Source organism: Salvelinus namaycush, chromosome 25, assembly GCF_016432855.1.
Source record: "Salvelinus namaycush isolate Seneca chromosome 25, SaNama_1.0, whole genome shotgun sequence".
Taxonomy (NCBI): Eukaryota; Metazoa; Chordata; class Actinopteri; order Salmoniformes; family Salmonidae; genus Salvelinus; species Salvelinus namaycush.
In genome coordinates this window covers 14,760,406-14,783,841 of record NC_052331.1, presented here as the reverse complement: position 1 = coordinate 14,783,841, position 23,436 = coordinate 14,760,406, and the positions used below count along the sequence as shown (strand labels likewise).

The following is a 23,436-nucleotide window of genomic DNA, read 5'->3' as shown; positions in this document are numbered from 1 at the left end:
ATAGGGCAGATATGGCTTTAGGTCATGACGCTTACACATTTCTTTGAAAGCACTTATTTTAATTTAAAGATACCCCATTCCGTAAAAACTCTTAAAACAGTACTAGACACCTTGGTGAGTTCCTGTGCGTTGGCAAGGTTATCCACAGCGATGGCCAAGAAGACATTGAGTAGTGTATCTGTTCACAGTATGGTCAAGAGTCACAGGGATGGATGAAACTGCAATGCATGAATTAGGTTGCTGTCGGACAGTATCACAAAACATCTGAAATACGTTTAAAACAAGTGGAATCGCTTTAAAGGGTTATCCCCTGGGTTGGACTCAGTGCATCTTTTCCCCCAATAAATCAACCCATCACCCTACTACCACTTTAGGTCTATGCTACAACTTTCAATGAAAAAGAAAGATACATGTAAACCTATCGACAATGTGAGCAGAATCTGTCAATCGTGGTTATGTTGAGCAAGGATACAGTTCCCAAACAGGGTGAGCACTATGAAGTATATGGAGGACCACATGCCGTACTGCACTCCTCCTTGGGAGCGGATGCCATTGTACATCACCTCATTCCAGTCCTCACCAGTCAGAATCTAGATTGAAAAGTACAATATCTATAATGATCAGCCTCTTGAAATCTGAATGAAAGTAATACGCAAAACGAAAGCATAAAGTGCATTAGGAAAGTATTCAGACCTCTTGACTTTTTCCACATTTTGTTACGTTACAGACTTGTTCTAAAATTGATGAATTGTTTTTCTTTCTCATCAATCTACACACAATACCCTATAATGACAAAGCAAAAACCTGAAATATCACATTTACATAAGTTTACTCAGTACTTTGTTGAAGCACCTTTGGCAGTGATTACAGCCTCGAGCATTCTTGGGTATGACACTACAGGCTTGGCACACCTGTTTTTGGGGAGTTTCTCTCATTCTTCTCAGCAGATCCTCTCAAGCTCTGTCAGGTTGGATGGGGAGCGTTTTTCAGGTCTATTTTCAGGTCTCTACAGAGATGTTCGATCGGGTTCAGGTCCGGGCTATGGCTGGGCCACTCATGGACATTCAGAGACTTGTCCCAAAGTCACTCTTGCGCTGTCTTGGCTGTGTGCTTAGGGTCGCTGTCCTGTTGGAAGGTGAACCTTTGCCCCAGTCTGAGGTCCTGAGCGCTCTGGAGCAGGTTTTCATCAAGGATCTCGCTGTACTTTGCGCCTTTCATCATTCGATCCTGACTAGTCTCCCAGTCCCAGCCGATGAAAAACATCCCCACAGCATGATGCTGCCACCACCATGTTTCACCGTCGGGATGGTGCCAGGTTTCCTCCGGACATGACGCTTGGCATTCAGGCCAAAGAGTTCAATCTTGGTTTCATCAGACCGTAGAATCTTGTTTCTCATGGTCTGAGAGTCCTTTAGGTGCCATCTGGCAAACTCTAAGCGGGCTGTCATGTGCCTTTTACTGAGAAGTGGCTTCCGTCTGGCCACTCTACCATAAAGGCCTGATTGGTGGAGTGCTGCAGAGATGGTTGTCCTTCTGGAAGGTTCTCCCATCTCCACAGAGGAACTCTGGAGCTCTGTCAGAGTGGCCATCGAGTTCTTGGCCACCTCCCTTACGTTGGCCCTTCTCCCCCGATTGCTTTGGCCGGGCGACCAGCTGTCGGAAGAGTCTCGGTGGTTACGACCTCTTCCTTTTAAGAATTACGGAGGCCATTGTGTTCTTAGGGACCTTCAATGCTGCAGAAATGTTTTCATGCCCGTCCCCAGATCTGTGCCTCGACACAATCCGGTCTCGGAGCTCTATGGACAATATCGTCAATCTCATGGCTTGGTTTTTGCTCTGACATGCACTGTCAACTGTGGGACCTTATATAGACAGGTGTGTGCCTTTCCAAATCATGTCCAATTCATTGAGTTTACCACAGGTGGACTCCAATCAAGTTGTAGAAAGGGAAGGAGTCTGAATACTTTCCGAATGCACTGTATCTTATAAAATGCTAACACACAAATACATTATGGGCCATAATTTAATCACATCGTTAACAAGGTTCTTTCTCCCTGCAGAGTTAATAATGTCAGAACTAGTATTATTTGATTTGTCTCGGAAACCCAGTTTATGGTTTTGATCAAACATTCTTCCATATTTCACAGCTCTGACATGTATGTGCATATGTGTATGTATGGGATGCTAGTAGATGGAGGGGGAGGTGAGCAGTGTTGTTCCATTTTGGCCCTGGGGGGTTGTGGGAGATATTCCCGGGTAGGTTATGTGTGTCACCGTGGAGAAGCCAGTGAGAGGGACGGTCTGGAGTGTATGAGCCAAACCTGGAACACTGTCATGATGGCAGCTGGAAACGTGTCAAAGTTGGCAGGAGTGTAATCTTCAAAGATGAACCTAAAGGGAGAGAAAGAATGGATGGGCAGATATGACCGGGAAAGAAGAGGAGGAAGAAGTGGGAAGAGGAGGAGGTGGAAATTGCTATTTTCAACTAGACGTGTAATTTCAGGTCTATCGTTCCATTTCCGACGCAGCAAAATAAAACATGGCAAGCTTCAAGCTGCTTCTGAAGTTATATTTGTAAATATATACGATGACATGATGATGGGCAATACACATCATTAGTCAATGAACAGATCAACGGAAAATACATTCATATGACCTGGGACTTCTGCATACCAAAACATATTGATAATATTGGTGAAGCACTGAATCGCTATCCTGAGATCAGTGACACCGTATCTAATAAGTGAACCCAACCCTCTGGTTGTGCTCACCTGCCCCCAAAGAGCTGCATGCCCAGCAGGGCGAAGACGACAATGAAGAGGAAGATAAGGAAGAGCAGACTGATGATGGACTTCATGGAACTCATTAGAGACACAACCAGGTTCCTAAGAGATGCCCAGTACCTGGTCAAGAAAAAGGAAAGAAGGTTCACATACAAAATAGACAGACCTCAACATCTTCCGTTTGCCATTTTAATGTATTTTGGAGAGTATACATTGTACTTACAGCAGTGTAACCAATGCTGACCCTACATGTACATTTACATTTGAGCAATTTAGCAGAAGCTCTTATCCAGAGTGACTTAAAAAAGTGCATTCATCTTAAGATAGCTAGGTGAGACAACCACATATCACAGTCGTAGCAAGTACATTTTCCCTCAACAAAGTAGTTATCAGACAGGTCAGTGCTAGTAGGAAAAGACAGCAGTAACACTAAAGCTGACCCTACCCTAACCCTAACCATAGAATGGTAATACATTGTACTTACAGCAGTAACACTAATGCTGACCCTACCCTAACCTTTAACCTAGAATGGTAATACATTGTACTTACAGCAGTAAAAATATTGCTGACCCTACCCTGACTCTAACCCTAGAATGGTAATACATTATACTTACAGCAGCAACACTAATGTTGACCCTAACCCTCATTCTGGTTGATGTCCCACTCACTTGGTGATCTTAAAGATCCTCAGGAGTCTCAGTGCCCTCAGGACGCTGATGCCAAAGGACATGCCAGGCCGGAAGAAGCCCCACACCACCTCAAAGATGCTGCCAACTATCACCTGCACGGGAGAGACACCACGCAACATTCAAACACCATAAGAGAAGTTTAGACAAACCTGTATCATTAAGAACACACAGTAGTCAGCAATATAGGAAAGTATCACATAACAATAGCACTTAATTGTCCATATTGTTAGAAATTAAATGTCTTGTTGTTTTTCATAACTCGCTAATATAACACACCTTGATTCACCTGTACAACCATAAGAAAATCTTATGTTGCCACACTTCTAAGTCCTGGTTCACCATAAGCTAACATGGAGTAAAATGAATGAACTCACTCCGCAGTCGAAGCAGTTGAAGGAGGAGTGGAAATAGAGCCGGAAACCCAGGCCGTACATCTTTAAGAACATCTCTGCCAAAAAGAGCCCCAGGAAAACAAACTCCGCATAGTCTGAAGAAAGAATAAATCACTATGAATCAAAGACTGGGCAAATGTTCACAGTTTTTTCTCTGTTCAAACAAAGCTATTTAGCTTTTTTTCATGTTAGAAACTCTGTACAACAGAAGAACCACATCTCCATAGTCTAGAAGTATATTTGAAAGCCGGCCAGATTGCATTGATAGTTTGCTACTGTAACTGTAAATACACTACATAGCCTATACTTAGGACCTGGAGTTTCTTCTGAATGTGCAATCGTTGTTGTAAAAAGGGCTGTAAAAGACACATTTTCATTCATTGATTGGTTGATTGATAGTCCAGCCCAGACGTACACAAGAAGGTGGAGAGCCATTCGGGCTGGTTATGATGTACGATGGCCACACAGATGGTGTTGAGAGCCACCAGGCTGAGGACGGTCCAGTAGAAGGTGTCAGTCTTCACCATGCGCCGCAGGGAGATACGCAGCATACGCTCCTTACGACGTATATACGCTACCGGGCCACGCCGCACTGTCCGGATCCGCATACGAGGTGCTCCTGGGGCAGGAAGAATGAGGAGAGAGGAAGAGAGGATGAGTAAATAGAAAGAAAGAGAGCGAGAGAAAGGATACGGAGAAAGAAAAAGGTCAGGGTTGGAGAGGAGAGAGAAAGGATATGGAGAAAGAAAAAGGTCAGGGTTGGAGAGGAGAGAGAAAGGATACGGAGAAAGAAAAAGGTCAGGGTTGGAGAGGAGAGAGAAAGGATACGGAGAAAGAAAAAGGTCAGGGTTGGAGAGGAGAGAGAAAGGATACGGAGAAAGAAAAAGGTCAGGGTTGGAGAGGAGAGAGAAAGGATACGGAGAAAGAAAAAGGTCAGGGTTGGAGAGGAGAGAGAAAGGATACGGAGAAAGAAAAAGGTCAGGGTTGGAGAGGAGAGAGAAAGGATACGGAGAAAGAAAAAGGTCAGGGTTGGAGAGGAGAGAGAAAGGATATGGAGAAAGAAAAAGGTCAGGGTTGGAGAGGAGAGAGAAAGGATACGGAGAAAGAAAAAGGTCAGGGTTGGAGAGGAGAGAGAAAGGATATGGAGAAAGAAAAAGGTCAGGGTTGGAGAGGAGAGAGAAAGGATATGGAGAAAGAAAAAGGTCAGGGTTGGAGAGGAGAGAGAAAGGATATGGAGAAAGAAAAAGGTCAGGGTTGGAGAGGAGAGAGAAAGGATACGGAGAAAGAAAAAGGTCAGGGTTGGAGAGGAGAGAGAAAGGATACGGAGAAAGAAAAAGGTCAGGGTTGGAGAGGAGAGAGAAAGGATATGGAGAAAGAAAAAGGTCAGGGTTGGAGAGGAGAGAGAAAGGATACGGAGAAAGAAAAAGGTCAGGGTTGGAGAGGAGAGAGAAAGGATATGGAGAAAGAAAAAGGTCAGGGTTGGAGAGGAGAGAGAAAGGATACGGAGAAAGAAAAAGGTCAGGGTTGGAGAGGAGAGAGAAAGGATACGGAGAAAGAAAAAGGTCAGGGTTGGAGAGGAGAGAGAAAGGATACGGAGAAAGAAAAAGGTCAGGGTTGGAGAGGAGAGAGAAAGGATACGGAGAAAGAAAAAGGTCAGGGTTGGAGAGGAGAGAGAAAGGATATGGAGAAAGAAAAAGGTCAGGGTTGGAGAGGAGAGAGAAAGGATACGGAGAAAGAAAAAGGTCAGGGTTGGAGAGGAGAGAGAAAGGATATGGAGAAAGAAAAAGGTCAGGGTTGGAGAGGAGAGAGAAAGGATATGGAGAAAGAAAAAGGTCAGGGTTGGAGAGGAGAGAGAAAGGATATGGAGAAAGAAAAAGGTCAGGGTTGGAGAGGAGAGAGAAAGGATATGGAGAAAGAAAAAGGTCAGGGTTGGAGAGGAGAGAGAAAGGGTGTTGAAAATAATAAATATGTCAAATAGAGGTCAAATACAGTAGATATTGGAGAAAGAGACCAGAAATGAAGGTGGAGAGAAAAACATCAAGACGCCTAAATATGAGGATCTGGGCTGTGTGTTCCTCTCTCACCTATAGTGGAGATCTCTGCATCCCCAGGACCTCCTCTATGCTTAGCATTTTTACTGGTGGCCCGCTTCAGCACTGAATACACACACAACACAAAATTAGGACAACAGAGAATATCTCCAATAGCATAGATAGAACAACAGATGCTTATAAGCATAACGGCACAACATATTTCACTTGCCAGCCATTTTGTCCATAAGGAACGACAAACTAGTTATAGAGATAATGATATATTAATGGATGGAAACGGTAATGTTGACATACTAACTTTCAGGGCAAACTGACTGAAATACTCTGAACATGAGAGGAAGGAGGAAGAGCCAACTAAATGTGGCTTTATTGATGGCACCTTTTTGTTAGGTTGATAAGGTATGGTGTAAATGAAAGTGTCATATGAACCATTCTCGTTTTCCAAAAAGGAGTGAGACTAACAAAAACATGATAAAAACAAGACGATATATCACTACAGGCGTGCGCCAAGCCATTTTCACCTTGCTGTTACCAAGACATCCGCGATGTTCACACAGTAATCAAAACAAATTAACTTCTTGAGGGTTTTACGGTGTATTTTCCTCTGAAAGAGGTTTAGCCTTTTCACTGCAATTTTCAATTGTCTGCAGCAGCTCTAAGCTAATGGAGGTCAAAGAGGAATAACATGTCTGCCTTTGTTTACAACTGGAGTTAAAGTGTAGTGGATGGAGAGAGGCAGGTTGTGTAACAATTTTGGAACATGGTATAGAACATTCAAAAACATTGTACTGTACTGTACTGTACTGTTGGAAGTGTAACAGAGTTAAGAAGGTACCGTAAACTCATTCCACAGCAAGCTTTCAAATTAGATATTTTCCCAGCAGCCAAAACCATTGGAACCATTGGAACGTCAAGGAGGGCAGTCCTTTTGCAAAGCAGAGGATCACTGGTTCAAGCCCAGTAAGGGGCATTTGGACAGTAGAGGAAGCAAAGCTCTTAGCAGCACACTGACCCCTGTTACATAAGGATTTACTGATGTGAACGTGGGAGGAAAGGACTTCAGCACAATTGAATTCACCATTATGGTGGTGACTCCTCTCAATGAATTGTGTTTTCTGGTTCTTACCATCTAAAGCAGATCTCCCTGAACTCTTGTTCTCCTCAGCCAGCATCACCTCCTCTGAAACATTGGGATGAGCAGGTCATTGTCATCCACACAAAGTGAATTCCAGGTCAATCATAAAGTGCTCCTGAAACATAAACAGGGCTCTCTCTCTCTTTCCCTTAGCACTCTCAGAAGATCGTGAGCAAATCATGGGGCTAACCTGTTTAAATGTAATATTGTAATGATTTTATTAGCATTACAAAGGTGAGTATTTGGCCTGAATGCATAGTGTTGCATAGTGTTGATGCTCTGAGAGAGGGAAGAACTCATCATCAGGTAAGAGCTCATCCAGCGCTCGCCTGGTAGCTAACTTTACACTTTCAGGGCCCTGATGACGCCCTGCAGAGAGGGAACACTTATTGATTTCTATGACTAATGCATACATTCAAACACACACGGATGGACGCGTGGATGTGCACACACACACACACACACACACACACACACACACAGACATTCACGCGCACATACACATACAGATGAGCGTACACACACACATGGATGAGTGAACACCCACCCACACGGATGGACGCGTGGATGTGCACACACACACACACGGACGTACACACACACAGACATTCACACTCACACACACACACAGATGAGCGTACACACACGGATGAGTGAACACACACACACACGCATGCGTACACGCTCACACACACAGATATGCACAGACTCACACTCACACATTTACACTTGAGTCAAGGAGTTCGCATCACCTTCCACTCAACCTCTACTTGCGTGGGAGAAAGATACTGTAGATTGCCATTATAGCACTGGAGCTTCACAAAGTCACCCTCCATCAACATATTCACCAAGTAGCTCCATCCACATATTCACCAGGCAGCTCCATCCCGGCAGATCCAATTGGATCTTATAATACATACATTTTTGTGTCTTATGTAGTTATCTCTCAGGTGGTAGCGGTTGTAAGGTAACAGTACAGTACCTGCTCGGTCTATCCAGGCTCTGTATCCATTGAGTTCTCTCTCCACCTGCTGTTGACGTCTCAGCTTCATGAAGGCTCTCCTGTTCTCCACCCGCTCCCTCTCTTTGGCAAACTCCCTACACACGCAGGACATGAGGCAATCCATTGTTTCCTCTTCCAAAACCCTCGTAAAATCACACACAAACCTCCACATGTGCACACACACACACACACATACACACACAGCTTTTATTTACTCACCCAGAGAGGACTCCCAACACCAGGTTGAGTACGAAGAATGAGCCAATGATGATGAGAGGGATAAAGTACATCCAATTCCACATAGAGCCCAAGGCATCGTTGGTCTAAAGGAGGTACAATAGACATGTATAGGGTACATAAATACAGGTACAGACTTAACGCTTCACTGCTGAAGAGTTACTATGTAAGAACAAGGGGCTATGCATTCTCTGGAAATCAAGCACAATGCGGAAGCTGTGCCACAATGCGGTGCGCCGGGGACACATCACACACGCACATTGTGGGTTATTTCCACCGGACTTCATAGCCCCTCTTTGATTATCCCTTACTTCAATGTCTCTATTTAAAAAATACTTTGAGTGATCTGTTCTCACATTGTAGAGTACAGCTGTCCATCCCTCCATGGTGATGCACTGGAAGACAGTGAGCACAGCGAACAGGATGTTGTCAAACTGGGTGATGCCGTTGTTGGGGCCGATCCATGACCCGATGCAGTCATACTTCTCCGGACACTTCCTCACCCCACACGCAAACTCCACCTCGGTCGTATCCATCGTCTCATTTTCTAACACAGGACAAGGCATGGGTTGCGGTGGTTAACGTGTAGGTAGCTTGTTACTTTCTACACGAAACGAACAGTGTCACAGCTTTTTCATTGTTTGATTACATTAGCGCTGCATCTGACCTTTTCAATGTGACAAAGTTGCCTTAAAGGGGCATTCTGCAGTTGGTACATCCAATTTTGACCTTTTAAATTAATGATATGCACCCATTGATTTTTGAAGAATATAACTTATAAATACCCCATTCGCTTAGTTCAGCTGCCGTTGCCCATCTGAACCCAAAATATAAGCTTGTTTTATAGGTCCCGTGTGGCTCAGATGGTAGCGCATTCCGCTTGCAACGCCAGGGTAGTGGGTTTGATTTCCATGGGGGACCAATTGGAAAATGTATGCACTCACTATTGTAAGTGTGTCTGCTAAATGTAAAACATTATACCCCATTGTTTGTAAACAAAGTAATTGAGAACAAACACTGTATAGCCTCAAAACCTTGTTAAAACTATCATTTTGATATCATGGATGGTCAGTCCTGGCATCCATAGCTCCGTCTATGAATTTGAGAGTGGTTATTTTTCTCCAGCCCAAACCCTCAGCTGTTTACCAAAACAGTGGTAGGGTGAACGCTTTGATTTTGTTTGAAATGCAGATTGCTCTTTAAGAGGGCAATACGGTTTAGGAGTAGTGTATGTCTAGAGCGTCAACCTTCATTACAACAGGTGAGCTGTGATCCTTCCTCCTTCAAGGACCGCTTAGATTAAAAACTGGCACTTGAAAACTGACTGAATCTGTTTCAGCTAACCCCCTCAGGGACCGGTCACCAACATCCCAGGGGTCAGTGCTGCTTCGTGAATTGAGGGTTGAGAAATACATATTCTGGAGAGATCATATCTGACTGTGTTAAACCATATTTAATAAAATACTATATTTGGCTTGTGTGATTACAGAGTAATCATTGTTGGCTAATTAAAAAGTTGGGCGTATTAAGGGACGGATTCCAATTTACAAAATAGATACCTAGAGGAAAATGGCGTAGTGTCATGTTCAATTTCAGTCAAGGGGGGGGATTGGGGTCATGTAATTTGTAATTGATGAAATGTTTATATTTCTCTGTGTTGCTTATTAGGCTATATATCGATGTGTGCCTGATGCCGTCCCTCATCTCTGATTCTCTGCTGGGCGTGCAATATCAAGTGCGCATATATGCTATTTAGTGTGGTCTCAATCAAGTGATCCATAGCCTATAGGCTACGAAGTGCACGCTCGGAGAAGCACAGAGCAAAGTTATATTTCTAAGATAGGTGATGGGATGGTGTAAATTAAACTAGGCTTTATTACACACGGAAATGGATATTCCAACCCTGAGCCCCCGCCTGCTCTGCTCTTTTTTTGTGTGCTGCCTAACCAATGGCTGTGCTGTGTAGGCCTACGGTGGTAGTTCAGGAGGAGAGTCAAAGGTTTCTACCAAAAATAGGTTTTGATTGGGCCGACTCCAAAAAATGCACTTTCTTGCGCACGAACTATGTTCTGTTCAGTTTGAGAAGAAGAGAGCGAAGATGAGGAGGAGGACCGGGGGTCAACTTTGATAGCTTGCTACTACTATAATTGATTTGATTAGAAACAATATGTTTCTTGCCCCTGATGTTTTTATTAAACTTATTGACCTCACAATAAGCCAGATTCGAGTAACTTAATGTACATTGTGGTGCCGTGGCACAATCAATCGAAAATGGACAGCTCATGGTGCTGAAAGTAGTCAAATTCTGATAGGCATAATTTAATTAAACCGTCGTAATTTTAATTAGACTTTAATAACAACAAGAGGGTTTTGTGTTGGAGCCTATTTCTTCCTATTCAAGAAAAAAGAGGTAGGCCTACCTGTTTGACAGACAAAATTAGGCTATAGGCTGCTATATCCATAGATTTGTTGGTTATTCTTCCACCCACAATGCACTCTTCAATTATTTGACGTTGGAGGAGGAGGGAGGGTTGCTAAGCTGACATATGGAATTGTTTTAAGAGGGTTATACTATGGATCATTTAGCTATTTGATTTTGAATTGTTGGACCCCTTAAGTTATAAAAAAAGCACAGGCCTACCGCTTGTTAGTTTAAGATTTTGAAGAAAATAAAACGGATCTGATTATATAAAGTGATCTATAAGAGCGCTTTGATCCGCGATGCTTTATGCTAGAAACAAGCTGTAAAATACCCGGAAAAGGTGCATATGGGGATGTAACTGTTTCGTTTTTTTGACATTCACAGGCTGACTTTGCTTGGGAAATAATCTAATTATGTCACTATCAATTGATTAAGCTATTCACTTTCTGTACAATAGAAGATGTTAAACTCAGACAGCTTTTAAGGAAACACTTGTGACCTTCTCTCGTTGGATTAAGCCATGGAAGAAAAATAGCCAGCACTTAAAGCTGTAATTTTTCTGCATCTGTAGGCTTACTCTGTCTGGGGTGGAAAGGTAGGCCTAACTTTTGAAAGCACCATGCACAGATTCCTAATGATGTCTCAGATTGAATAATTTGAAAACAAGGACAGTTTGGTTGCAAACAAGACACACTGATTTGGCATTGGAGAAATAAGATTAGATGAACACATAGGTTTTATCTCTCTGTCCATTCTTAGCCTGTCATTTCAATTACTTGTGTGGTATTAAAAAACGATTCCGCTAATATGTAAAATGAAGTACAATTGCGTGACATTTTTTATAAAATAAATTTTTTCTCGGACCTGCAAATACAACGATAGATTCATGTAATGTTTTTACTATAAAGGAGATCTTTCCACCCCTACTCTTGTCCATGGTGGTCTGCGAACCCACAACCTTCTGGCCCGCAGCCTTGTGCGCTATCAAAATTCCTGCATTGCCATATCATGCTTACAGGACGAAGAACAGTTTCTAAAACTGCATATCTAAGGCTCTGGTCTGTCTAAGAAGTCAGGGTAAATGGTAGACATGTTCTCTGCTATCCACTTTTTCATTATTATTTGCGGTATAGGGGAAGGTGACCTGTTTATTTTTTAAGTGTTCAGGGAGGGTTTATGTGAAATATATTTTGCTGCAGGGAGGGCCATCCATTTTCATTTCAGAGGTCAGATTTTCTCCATGTAACCCTTATTATAAATAACGTTCACTCACAAACATGAATAATGTTTGCCCCATGCCATCACCTTACAAATTTGTAAACTTTACTCCTGCCATACAGTACACTAGTTAGAACAAGCATTTGAAACATGACTGTGTAAATAAAAACAAAAACAAAATATTTTTTTTGTAGAGTAGGGTCAGATGCAGTGGTGTATCTGTACTTTACTTTACTATTTATAGTTTTGACAACTTTTACTTTTACTCCATTACATTCCTAAAGAAAATAATTTACTTTTTACTCCATACATTTTCTCTGACACCAAAAAGTACTAGTTACATTTTGAATGCTTAACAGGACAGGAAAATTATCCAATTCATGCACTTATCAAGAGAACCGCCCTGGTCATCCTTTTTGAAAAGATGGCGTCGAAGAACATGGCTGACGTTTTACATTCTCCCAACCAATTATGCAATTTTCTTATTTTGGGGGGGTTTTGTGCAACTTATTATTTTGCTTATTGTGTACATAATGTTGCTGCTACCGTCTATTATGACCGAAAATAACTTTTTCCTTTAACGAGTCAGACGAGAAGGATATCCTGCTTTCACTGGAACAGGCCGAGATCCACGCCTTTTCCGTGAGGAAAAGACGCCGGAAAAGAGGACGCAGATCGGGGATCCTTCTGAGAAGCCGGAGGCGAGCGAGTAAACTCCCAATGCCTTCCATTTTCCTTGCTAACGTGCAATTGTTAGAAAATAAAATTGATGACCTGCTATTAAGATTATCCTACCAATGGGACATTAAAAACTGTAACATCTTATGTTTCACCGAGACGTGGCTGAATGAAGAAACAAACAATATAGAGCTGGCGGGAATTTCCATGCACCGGCAGAACAGAGACGCTACCTCTGGTAAGACGAGGGATGGGGGTGTGTGTCTTTTTGTCAGTATTGCTCGCCTGAGGTAAAGTACCTTATGATAAGCTGTCGACCACACTATCTACCAAGAGAGTTCTCATCTGTATTATTCGTAGCCGTCTATTTGCCACCACAAAGCGAAGCTGGCATTAAGACCGCTCTCAACCAACTCTATAAGGCCATAAGCAAAGAAGAAAATGCTCACCCAGAAGCGGCGCTTCTAGTGGCCGGGGACCTTAATGCAGGCAAACTTAAATCAGCTTCACCAAATTTTTACCAGCATGTCACATGTGCAACTGTAACCGATGTGAAATGGCTAGCTAGTTAGCGGTGGTGCGCGCTAATAGCGTTTCAATCGGTGACGTCACTCGCTCTGAGACCTGAAGTAGTTGTTCCCCTTGCTCTGCAAGAGCCGCGGCTTTTGTGGAACGATGGGTAACGATGCTTCGTGGGTGTCAGTTGTTGATGTGTGCAGAGGGTCCCTGGTTTGAGCCCAGATTGGGTCGAGGAGAGGGACGGAAGCAATACTGTTACACAACTAGGTAAAAATAAATCCTAGACCACCTTTACTCCACACACAGAGATACATACAAAGCTCTCCCCCACCCTCCATTTGGCAAATCTGACCACAATTCTATCCTCCTGATTCCTGCTTACAAGCAAAAACTAAAGCAGGAAGTACCAGTGACTCGCTCAATACGGAAGTGGTCAGATGACACGGATGCTACACTACAGGACTGTTTTGCTAGCACAGACTGGAATATGTTCCGGGATTCATCCATTGGCATTGAGGAATACATCACCTCAGTCATCGGCTTCATCAATAAGTGCATCAATGACGTCATCCCCAAAGTGACTGTACGTCCATATCCCAACCAGAAGCCATGGATTACAGGCAAAATCTGCATCGAGTTAAAGGCTAGAGCTGTCGCTTTCAAGGAGCGGGAGACTAATCCGTACGCTAATAAGAAATTCCGCTATGCCCTCAGACGAACCATCAAACAAGCAAAGCGTCAATACAGGATTAAGATTGAATCCTACTACACTGGCTCTGATGCTCGTCGGATGTGGCAGGGCTTGCAAACTATTACGGACTACAAAGGGAAACCCAGACACGAGCTGCCCAGTAACGCGAGCCTACCAGACGAGCTAAATGCCTTTTATGCTCGCTTCGAGGCAAGCAACACTGAAGCATACACGAGAGCACCAGCTGTTCTGGATGACTGTGTGATAACGCTCTCGGTAGCCGATGTGAACAAAACCTTTAAACAGGTCAACATTCACAAAGCCGCTGGGCCAGATGGATTACCAGGACATGTACTCATAGCATGCGCGGACCAACTGTCAAGTGTCTTCACTGACATTTTCAACCTCTCCCTGACCGAGTCTGTAATACCTACATGTTTCAAGCAGACCACCATAGTCCCTGTGCCCAAGGAAGCGAAGGTAACCTGCCTAAATGATTACCGACCAGTGGCACTCACGTCGGTTGTCATGGCTCACATCAACAGCATCCTCCCGGACACCCTAGACCATACTTCAATTTGCATACCGCACAAACAGATCCACAGATGACGCAATCTCAATCGCTCTCCACACCGCCCTTTCTCACCTGGACAAAAGGAACATCTATGTGAGAATGCTGTTCATCAACTACAGCTCAGCGTTCAACACCATAGTGCCCACGAAGCTCATCGCTAAGCTAAGGACCCTGGGACTAAACACCTCCATCTGCAACTGAATCCTGGACTTCCTGATGGGCCGCCCCCAAGTGGTAAGAGTAGGCAACAACACATCTGCCACACTGATCCTTAACACTCGGGCCCCTCAGGGGTGTGTACAGGAAAAGGAGGGCCGAACAGGCCCCCAATAACATTGATAGGGCTGTAGTGGAGCGGGTCGAGAGTTTCAAGTTCCTTGGTGTCCACATCACCAACAAACTATCATGGTCCAAACATACCAAGACAGTTGTGAAGAGGGCACGACAAAACCTTTCCCCCTCAGGAAATTGAAAAGATTTGGCATGGGCCCCCAGATTTCTACAGCGGCACCATCGAGAGCATCCTGACCGGTTGCATCACCACCTGGTATGGCAACTGCTCGGCATTTGACCGTAAGGCGCTACAGAGGGTAGTGCGAACGGCCCAGTACATCACTGGGGCCAAGCTTCCTGCCATCCAGGACCTATATAATAGGCGGTGTCAGAGGAAAGCCCATAAAATTGTCAGATACTCCAGTCACCCAAGTTATAGACTGTTTTCTCTGCTACCGCACGGCAAGCTGTACCGGAGCGCCACGTCTAGGACCCAAAGGCTCTTCAACAGCTTCTACCCCCAAGCCATTAGACTTCTGAACAATTCATAAAAATCACCACCGAACAATTTACATTGACACCCCCCCTCTTGTACACTGCTGCTACTAATCGCTGTTTGTTTGTTACCTATGCATAGTCACTTTGCCCCCACCTACATGTACAGATTACCTCAACTAGCCTGTACCCCTGCACACTGACTCGGTACCGGTGCCCCCTGTATATAGCCTCGTTATTGTTATTCTTATTGTGTTACTTTGAATTATTACTTTTTATTTGAGCCTACTTGGTAAATATATTCTTCTTGAACTGCACTGTTGGTTAAGGGCTTGTAAGTAAGCATTTCACGGTAAAGTCTACGCTTGTTGTATTCGGCGCATGTGGCAAATAAAGTTTGATTTGATTTACTGCCTCTGAACTGACTCACTAGACACTTTGTTTGAAAGTTATTGTCGAAGTGTTGGAGTATATCCCAGAATATATATATACAGTATATATTTTTTGTTATTGTGCAGTCTGGTTTGCTTAATATAAGGATTGTGAAATGATTTAAACCATTACTTTTGATACTTAAGTATATTTTAAACCAAATAATTTTACACTTCTACTCAAGTAGTATTTTACTGGGTGACTTTCACTTTTACTTGAGTCATTTTCTAATAAGGTATATTTACTTTAACTCATCTATGACAATTGGGTATTTTTTCCATCACTGGTTAGATGGGACAGTCCGGTCCTCATGAAGCTGTCAGGTAAAAGAGAAGCAGTATAAAGATGTTCTTAATAACGATGCAGGGGGGAGAGCACGAGAGAGCGAAACAGAGAGAGATTGTCAAATACAGGATAATAGAGATGAGGACCCTGTGAAGATGCAATACAGAGGGGAAGGGAACCTCTTTCATGGATAGAGGTACAGTAGAAGTGGGCAAAGAGGTTTTGGATAGAGAAAGAGTATGAGGGAGTGTGGGGTAGTGTATAAAACACAGAGAGTGTGAGGGAGACTGGAGTATGTAACTACCCAGGATGTCAGCAGTAGGTAGACAGGTGTGGTGGAGCTTCCCACTGTAGAACTCCAGGCCGATGATGGCGAACATAAGAATGGCGAAGAACAAGAGCAAACCGATCTGGAGCAGGGGCACCATGGCCTTCATGATGGACTTCAGCACGATCTGCAAGCCTGATGATAAAATGTATAACACACACACACGTGTGAAGAGTTAATGTCTGAGTGCCTCTGAGAATTAGACATTACAGTAAGGTACATATTAAGGTATTATGACACTGTAAATCATATTGATATGCTGGTAGATATTGACTGTACTCACTGGGGATCCCAGAGACCAATTTAAGGGGCCTCAGGACTCTCACCGCCCTCAGGGTCCGCAGATCCACTGGTATGTTCATGTGGGCCCCTGCTGTTGCCAGTATTCTGCAGATAGAAATACATGATCAGATTCAGAATAAAAGATTGAATTAATGTTTTCCAGTGGGATCAACGGTTAATAAGCAGTGTGGTTTATGGATAAGCGGTTTTGGGGCGGAAGTGGTGTACACTCAACACCTAATATTGAGTTGCACCCTCTTTTTCCCTCAGAACAGCCTCACTTCGTTGGGGCATGGACTCTACAAGGTGTCGAAAGCGTTCCACAGGGATGCTGGCACATGTTGACTCCAATGCTTCCCACAGTCGTGGCAGTTGGCTGAATGTCCTTTGGGTGGTGGACGATTCTTGATACAAACAAGAAATTATTGAGCGTGAAAAACCCAGTAATGTTGCAGTTCTTGACACAAACCGGCTTTGCACACTTGGATTGTACAATATTTGCACATTATTCTTTTAAAAATTCTTCAAGCTCTGTCAAGTTGCTAGACAGCCATATTCAAGTCTTGCCATAGATTTTCAAGCTGATTTAAGTCAAAACTGTAACTAGGCCACTCAGGAACATTCAATGTCGTCTTGGTAAGCAACTCCAGTGTATATTTGGCCTTGTGTTGTAGGTTATTGTCCTGCTGAAAGGTGAATTTGTCTCCCAGTGTCTGTTGGAAAGCAGATTGAACCAGGTTTTTCTCTAAGATTTTGCCTGTGCTTGGTTCTATTCTGTTTCTTTTCATCCTAAAAAACTCCCCCGTCTTTGCCGATGACAAGAATACCTATAACATGATGCAGCCTCCACCATGCTTGAAAATATGAAGAGTGGTACTCAGTGATGTGTTGTGTTGGATTTGCCCCAAACATAACGCTTTCTATTCAGGGCGCACATTTTTTGCAGTTTTACTTTAGTGCCTTATTGCAAACAGGATGCATGTTTTGGAAACATGTTATTCTGTACAAGCTTCCTTCTTTTCACTCTGTCATTTAGGTTAGTATTGTGGAGTAACTACAGTGTTGTTGATCCATCCTCAGTTTTGTCCTATCATAGCCATTAAACTCTGTAACTGTTTTAAAGTCACCATTGGCCTCGTGAAATCCCTGAGCGGTTTCCTTCCTCTCCGGAAACAGAGTTAGGAAGGACACCTGTATCTTTGTAGTAACTGGGTGTATTGATACACCATCCGAAGTGTAATTAATAACTTCACCATGATCAAAAGGATATTCAGTGCCTGCTATTTTTATTTTTACCGATCTACCAATAGGTGCCCTTCTTTGCGAGGCATTGGAAAACTTCCCTGGTCTTTGTGGTTGAATCTGTGTTTGAAATTCACTGCTCGAGCAAGGGGTCCTTACAGATAAGTCCATGCAACTTATGTGACTTGTTAAGCAAATGTTAACTGCTGAAGTTATTTAGGCTTGCCATAACAAAGGGATTGAATACTTATTGACTCAAGACATTTTAACTTTTCATTTTCAGCTTTTCATTTTTTATTAATTTGTAAAGATTACTTTGTCTTGACCAAAAGAGTATAACATGTTGCCGCCGTAGCATTTGATTGATTGATGCCTGCAAGCATTTGGCCACCCTTGATTAAAAAATTATAAAATAATTAGCCAATCAGCGTTGAGCTGAGCTCAACTGTGGGTTGTCCTGGTGCAGCAAAGCACCGCCCATGGGAGGCCAGTTTGGATTAGGCATCAGACCAATCAAATCACTTCCTTCGCAAAACGTCGTTGTCAGAAAAACGTGTCTGTTTCTGGTCTGCTTGTGTTGATGTCCTGCAGTAGCTAGCTTGCTAAATCGTCCCTTTCCTAAGCCATGGACGGAGATGGGGATTTGAACTTCCGGTTTTGACTTAACTCTCTGTACAGACCAATGATGATGACAGCGATTCTGATCTAACCATAAATTAATATGTTGTGCCACTGGCCTGAGACAATTGAAGTTTAATATCTAGCCTAGATGTAGCCTAGTAGGCTCGCATTAACTAGCTAGTTAACTTAGATGGTTCATTGTTGCCCATGTGAGGAATTCAGGCTAGCAAGTATTTTAGCTAGGTAGCCTATCACAACAAAAACTAAAAGTGTGTATGACAGAGCCATAGACTGTTTTGCCAACAAGAGAGGAGGATGGCATTGGCGTTCAACTAGTCTACAAGTAGGGTCAGTCAACAGTTTTTGTTTTACTTACGCACGCACACACACACACAAACAAACAAACCAACACAGACGAATCAGCACCATGGACAGCCACATGATATTTAGCAACATTGACTGGACTAAATCATTTTTGGTATCTTTAAGTTTGTTTTCAGTGTATTAAACTAAGCATGTATAACCTTGTTGAGCTGATGATGTTTCAATGTTTAAGTTGAAATGGTGCTGGAATAGCGGAGGCAGTGCTCCTGTTGTCTTTGTGCTGACTTGCGCTAACTCTGTGGTTCTAAATCAGTAGTTGTTAGGTAAACTGTAAATATTAACTTGCTTGACCATGCTGCAGGTGATATAACTGTTGGTATGCACTATTTGCTTTGTGGACTTCACCGGACATACGTTCATTTCCGGTTTTGGGATGGAACAAATGTATGTGTCACGCCCTGATCTGTTTCACATGTCCTTGTGCTTGTCTCCACCCCCCTCAAGGTGTCACCCATCTTCCCTATTATCCCCTGTGTATTTATACCTGTGTTCTCTGTCTGTTTGTTGCCAGTTCGTCTTGTCCGTTCAAACTTGCCAGCATTTTTCCTGTCAGCTCCTTTCATTTCCCAGCCTCTCTTTGCTAGTCCTCCCGGTTTTGACCTTTGCCTGTCCTGACCCTGTACCCGCCCGCCTGACCTCTCTGCCTGAGCCTGAGCCTGCCGTCCTGTACCTTTGCTCCACCCCTGGATTACTGAACTCTGCCTGACCCTGAGTCCACCTGCCACCCTGTACCTCTGCCTTATCCTGTATTTTCGACCCTGCCTGCCTTGACCTGTCTTTGTCTGCCCCTGTTTGCTACAATAAACAGTGTTACTTGACAGTCTGCATCTGGGTCTTACCTTGATCCCTGATAGTGTGTGTAGTTGAATCTATTCCGACACTGTGTGACTGTTGTCTTTTTGTTGTCACAGCCTTATTGTATATCATGGTGGTGTATGAACTAATGGGTTATAGAGCAAACAACGCAATTATCACAACATAGGTTGTAATATGGCTTTTTTACTGATTTGGCTTGGCTTCCCCAGTGATGTTATCCACGCACCGCTACTGGTCAGGAATGCAGCGTACAGTACAAGATATACAGTGTATACAGTACATAGAGACTGTGAATTTGCCTTTCTTTGCCTCCTGTTGGTTGCTGTAAATGGTGTTTCAATGTTTCTGTGTGTGGGTGGAGGGCTGTCAATACGGTTGTTGAGGGATGTGAGATTTGGTTTGTACTCTCTCCCTCCAGAGAGAGCCACACTGAATGATGTCTGTGTTCTTACCTACTGATAATGTCTCTCTGAATGTAATGTGATCAGATTGATAATAAATAATAATCAGTGGTGTAGTCAATGATTTATACACTGAGTATACCAAACATTAGGAACACCTTCCTAATATTGAGTTGCACCCCCTTTTGCCCTCAGAACAGCCTCAATTCATCAGGGCATGGACTCTACAAGGTGTTGAAAGCATTCCACAGGGATGCTGGGCCATGTTGACTCCAATGCTTCCCACAGTTGTGTTAAATTGTCTGGATGTCCTTTGGGTGGTGGACCATTCTTGATACACACCGGAAACTGTTGAGCATGAAAAACTCGTTGCAGCGTTGCAGATCTTGACACAAACCGGTGCACCTGGCACCTACTACCATATCCCTTAAAAATGCGGTCTTGGCCATTCACCCTCTGAATGGCACACATTGACAATCCATGTCTCAATTGTCTCAAGGCTTAAAAATCCTTCTTTAACCTGGCTCCTCCAATGCATCTACATTGATTGAAATGGATATAACAAGTGACATCAATAAGGGCTTTCACCCTTAAAGCTATGAATGCATGCAGCATTATACTCAGTGTATATTAGTGTTTTGTTGTACATACTTTTTTCTTTCTTTTTTACAAATGTTCGAATTTCTTTCCACAGTACAGTACAGAGTAGTTTGTGTAGATCATTGACAAAAAATGACTATTAAATTCCTTTTAATCCCACTTTGTAACGCAACAAAATGTGAAAAAAGTCAAGAGGTGGGAATACTTTCTGAAGGCACTGCAGATTAATAGATTCACTCACACACGTCAGAGCTGTGGATTGTGGGCGAGGGTGTGTGTGTGTGTGTGTGTGTGTGTGTGTGTGTGTGTGTGTGTGTGTGTGTGTGTGTGTGTGTGTGTGTGTGTGTGTGTGTGTGTGTGTGTGTGTGTGTGTGTGTGTGTGTGTGTGTGTGTGTGGAGGGGTGCAGAAAGCACATGGCAGAAACTCAAGTGTGGGCCCACGCAATATTCACTGAAAGCGGAGAGAGAGAGGGACAGAGAGAGAGCAAGAGGGAGAGAGATTGATGAAAAGAAGGAGCGAGAGATTGAAGGAGAGAAAGAGGGTAGGAGAGAGAGCGTGGACAGAACAAGAGAGAGGGGGGTTGTCCTGAGACTGGGGAGAGAGCAAGAGAGAGAGAGAGAGAGAGAGAGAGAGAGAGAGAGAGAGAGAGAGAGAGAGAGAGAGAGAGAGAGAGAGAGAGAGAGAGAGAGAAAAAGAACACATGGAAACCATATGTTTTCTGTATTTGATACCAGTCCACCTATTCCGCTTCAGCCATTACCACGAGCCCGTCCTCCCCAATTAAGGTGCCACCAACCTCCTGTGGTGGAGAGGTGTAGGAGTCTACAGCCAGCAAACACATTTAACAAAAGCTGGTCTGGTGGGGGGGGACTGGTTTTGACATTGGTTTGGTTTGCTCTCAGAATCACACGACCAATAGCCTCGTCCCAGATCTGTTTGTGCTTTTGCCAACACCACTGCTGTCACTGTCAAGCCAAACATGACAATGAGTGACAGTTGATATGATAGCACAAACAGACTGGCACTCAGGCTACACAAACCAACTGTCACATAAACAGTCTAAATCAACCAGTTCCTGCATTGGAGAAATACACTAGCTAATAGAGATGAGTATTTTCAGTAGTTGTTAATGTAAGGGATTGATAGGAATAGCATCGGCAGAATTCTGGAATTGATTTATGTTGTTTAAGTGTTTGTTTAGTCGTCATTCATTCACGCTACTCTGAATGGTTGCTCCACTTTCACGGTCACCTCATAGTGTAACACTGTATTGTACTGAAACGGACTTTTAAGTGATTGAATTCATTACATGAACAGAATGCGGCCTGCCGGCCTCTCCCACACACCTCCACCTACACGGAGAACCAGCACTGAACACTGAGAGGGACAAATAGAGAAAAGGAGAGAGACAATAACTGTAATCTAAACATCACGTTGCTGCCATTATAAGACAACTCTGCTTACAGCTAACGACAACAACACAAACAGAGGAGTCCTGTACGTAAATTACACCAAAGGGGGAAGTTGAACCAGCCTTGTTTCTAGGAAACCAGACACAAAATGAATAATTTCACCAAATATTTCATGGAGTCTGTGAAGGAAGAAACCACATGGAAGTGGTGAGCAAGTTAGATCCAAAAAACTGATTTTCACCAAGTCAAATGTATTTATTGTGTTAGAGGATTCATGATGCTTCTATCTAAACCAACATAGATAATTTTACTATTGTTCTATACATTAGTTGGGGTCTATAAGATTCAATATGAGGTCCTAAACTTACTGTAGTATGAAAGTGCATCCTTGTAGCTGTGTGGGCTAATATAGTCAAAATGTTTGCCAAGGGGTAAATTGAGCCTATGGCCATGGGGTATGTTGAGCCAATGGTTGAGCCGATGGCAATTAGAGCAAATTGAAATGTTTTCTTCCTAGGCATAATGCAAGGCATTATCGCTGGGATACAAGGTAACAACAGGGTCTGGCCTATGTTAAAACTGTTTAAAAAAGTACAAATTGTTTTTAGATGTTAAGCCTCTGTTAAAAGATGCTTAAAATTATTAAAAGATTGTGTTGATTGTGTTTGTGTTTGTTTGATTGTGTTGTCTTGTGTTTGGGAAAAAAGGATAGTTATGGTAGTGGTAATATTTCATTCATTACATAAATTTGTAGGCGGCTTATCTTACCCTGTCTCGCGGCTCAACTTACCCCATATCCGGGCAAAGTTGTGCCAAGAAACCACATTTTTTAGACAAGCTAGCTTTTCAAAACTGTAATGTTTACATGATTCTAATTATTTCCAGGGATACACAACATGGTGAAATATATGTAGATATATTTTCTTTGATGGAGTGCTGCTGAATGTAAAACATGGCTCAACTTACCCCATGCCTATAGATGACTGTACTAGACTTAAGTGCATTATCTTCCATTTAACTTCATAAACATAATGTTTTATAAAACGTTTAGCGTGCTTCTATTGGGATTAGTAAAGCATGCGGCATTAAACCATTATTAGTCACAGAATAAATAGCTGGGCCTGTGTTTTCCCAACCACTACCCACATGGGACCAGAAACCATTGTTTATAAAGTTCAATTAGCACAGCAAGATTGGAAATGAGCCCCCCCACCCAATCCCCCCCATCCATCTCCTCCCGTACCCCCTATATTATAAGTGCTGTATAATAAGTGCTGTATAATATTGCCAATGCTGTGTACAGACTGAAAATGGAGAGAAAGGGAATCAAGAGGTGGACTGAATATATGTTGAGGAGCTGGGAGTGTCCACTGTAGCTGTGTGTGAGGTGTGAGGCGATGCCGAGTACAGGTAATCCACACACACACACACAGCATGGAGTAGCTGTCTCTGTGCCAGATGGCTAATAAATC

At 43.2% G+C, this 23,436-nt stretch overlaps 1 protein-coding gene across 1 annotated transcript in view; it reads right to left on the bottom strand.

Annotated features, from left to right (window-relative positions):
- LOC120020661 (voltage-dependent R-type calcium channel subunit alpha-1E-like) overlaps window positions 1-23,436 on the bottom strand; it is a 76,437-nt gene that overhangs the window by 26,888 nt on the left and 26,113 nt on the right. The window contains exons 4-17 of the mRNA XM_038964366.1: window positions 16,489-16,592; window positions 16,182-16,340; window positions 8,647-8,837; window positions 8,273-8,376; window positions 8,033-8,148; window positions 7,042-7,095; window positions 5,949-6,020; window positions 4,280-4,483; window positions 3,847-3,959; window positions 3,452-3,564; window positions 2,772-2,903; window positions 2,322-2,391; window positions 473-590; window positions 111-178 (exon numbers count right to left, since the gene is read on the bottom strand). Coding sequence (XP_038820294.1) covers window positions 111-178; window positions 473-590; window positions 2,322-2,391; window positions 2,772-2,903; window positions 3,452-3,564; window positions 3,847-3,959; window positions 4,280-4,483; window positions 5,949-6,020; window positions 7,042-7,095; window positions 8,033-8,148; window positions 8,273-8,376; window positions 8,647-8,837; window positions 16,182-16,340; window positions 16,489-16,592 — 1,618 coding nt within the window. The remainder of the gene's footprint in view (window positions 1-110; window positions 179-472; window positions 591-2,321; window positions 2,392-2,771; window positions 2,904-3,451; window positions 3,565-3,846; window positions 3,960-4,279; window positions 4,484-5,948; window positions 6,021-7,041; window positions 7,096-8,032; window positions 8,149-8,272; window positions 8,377-8,646; window positions 8,838-16,181; window positions 16,341-16,488; window positions 16,593-23,436) is intronic.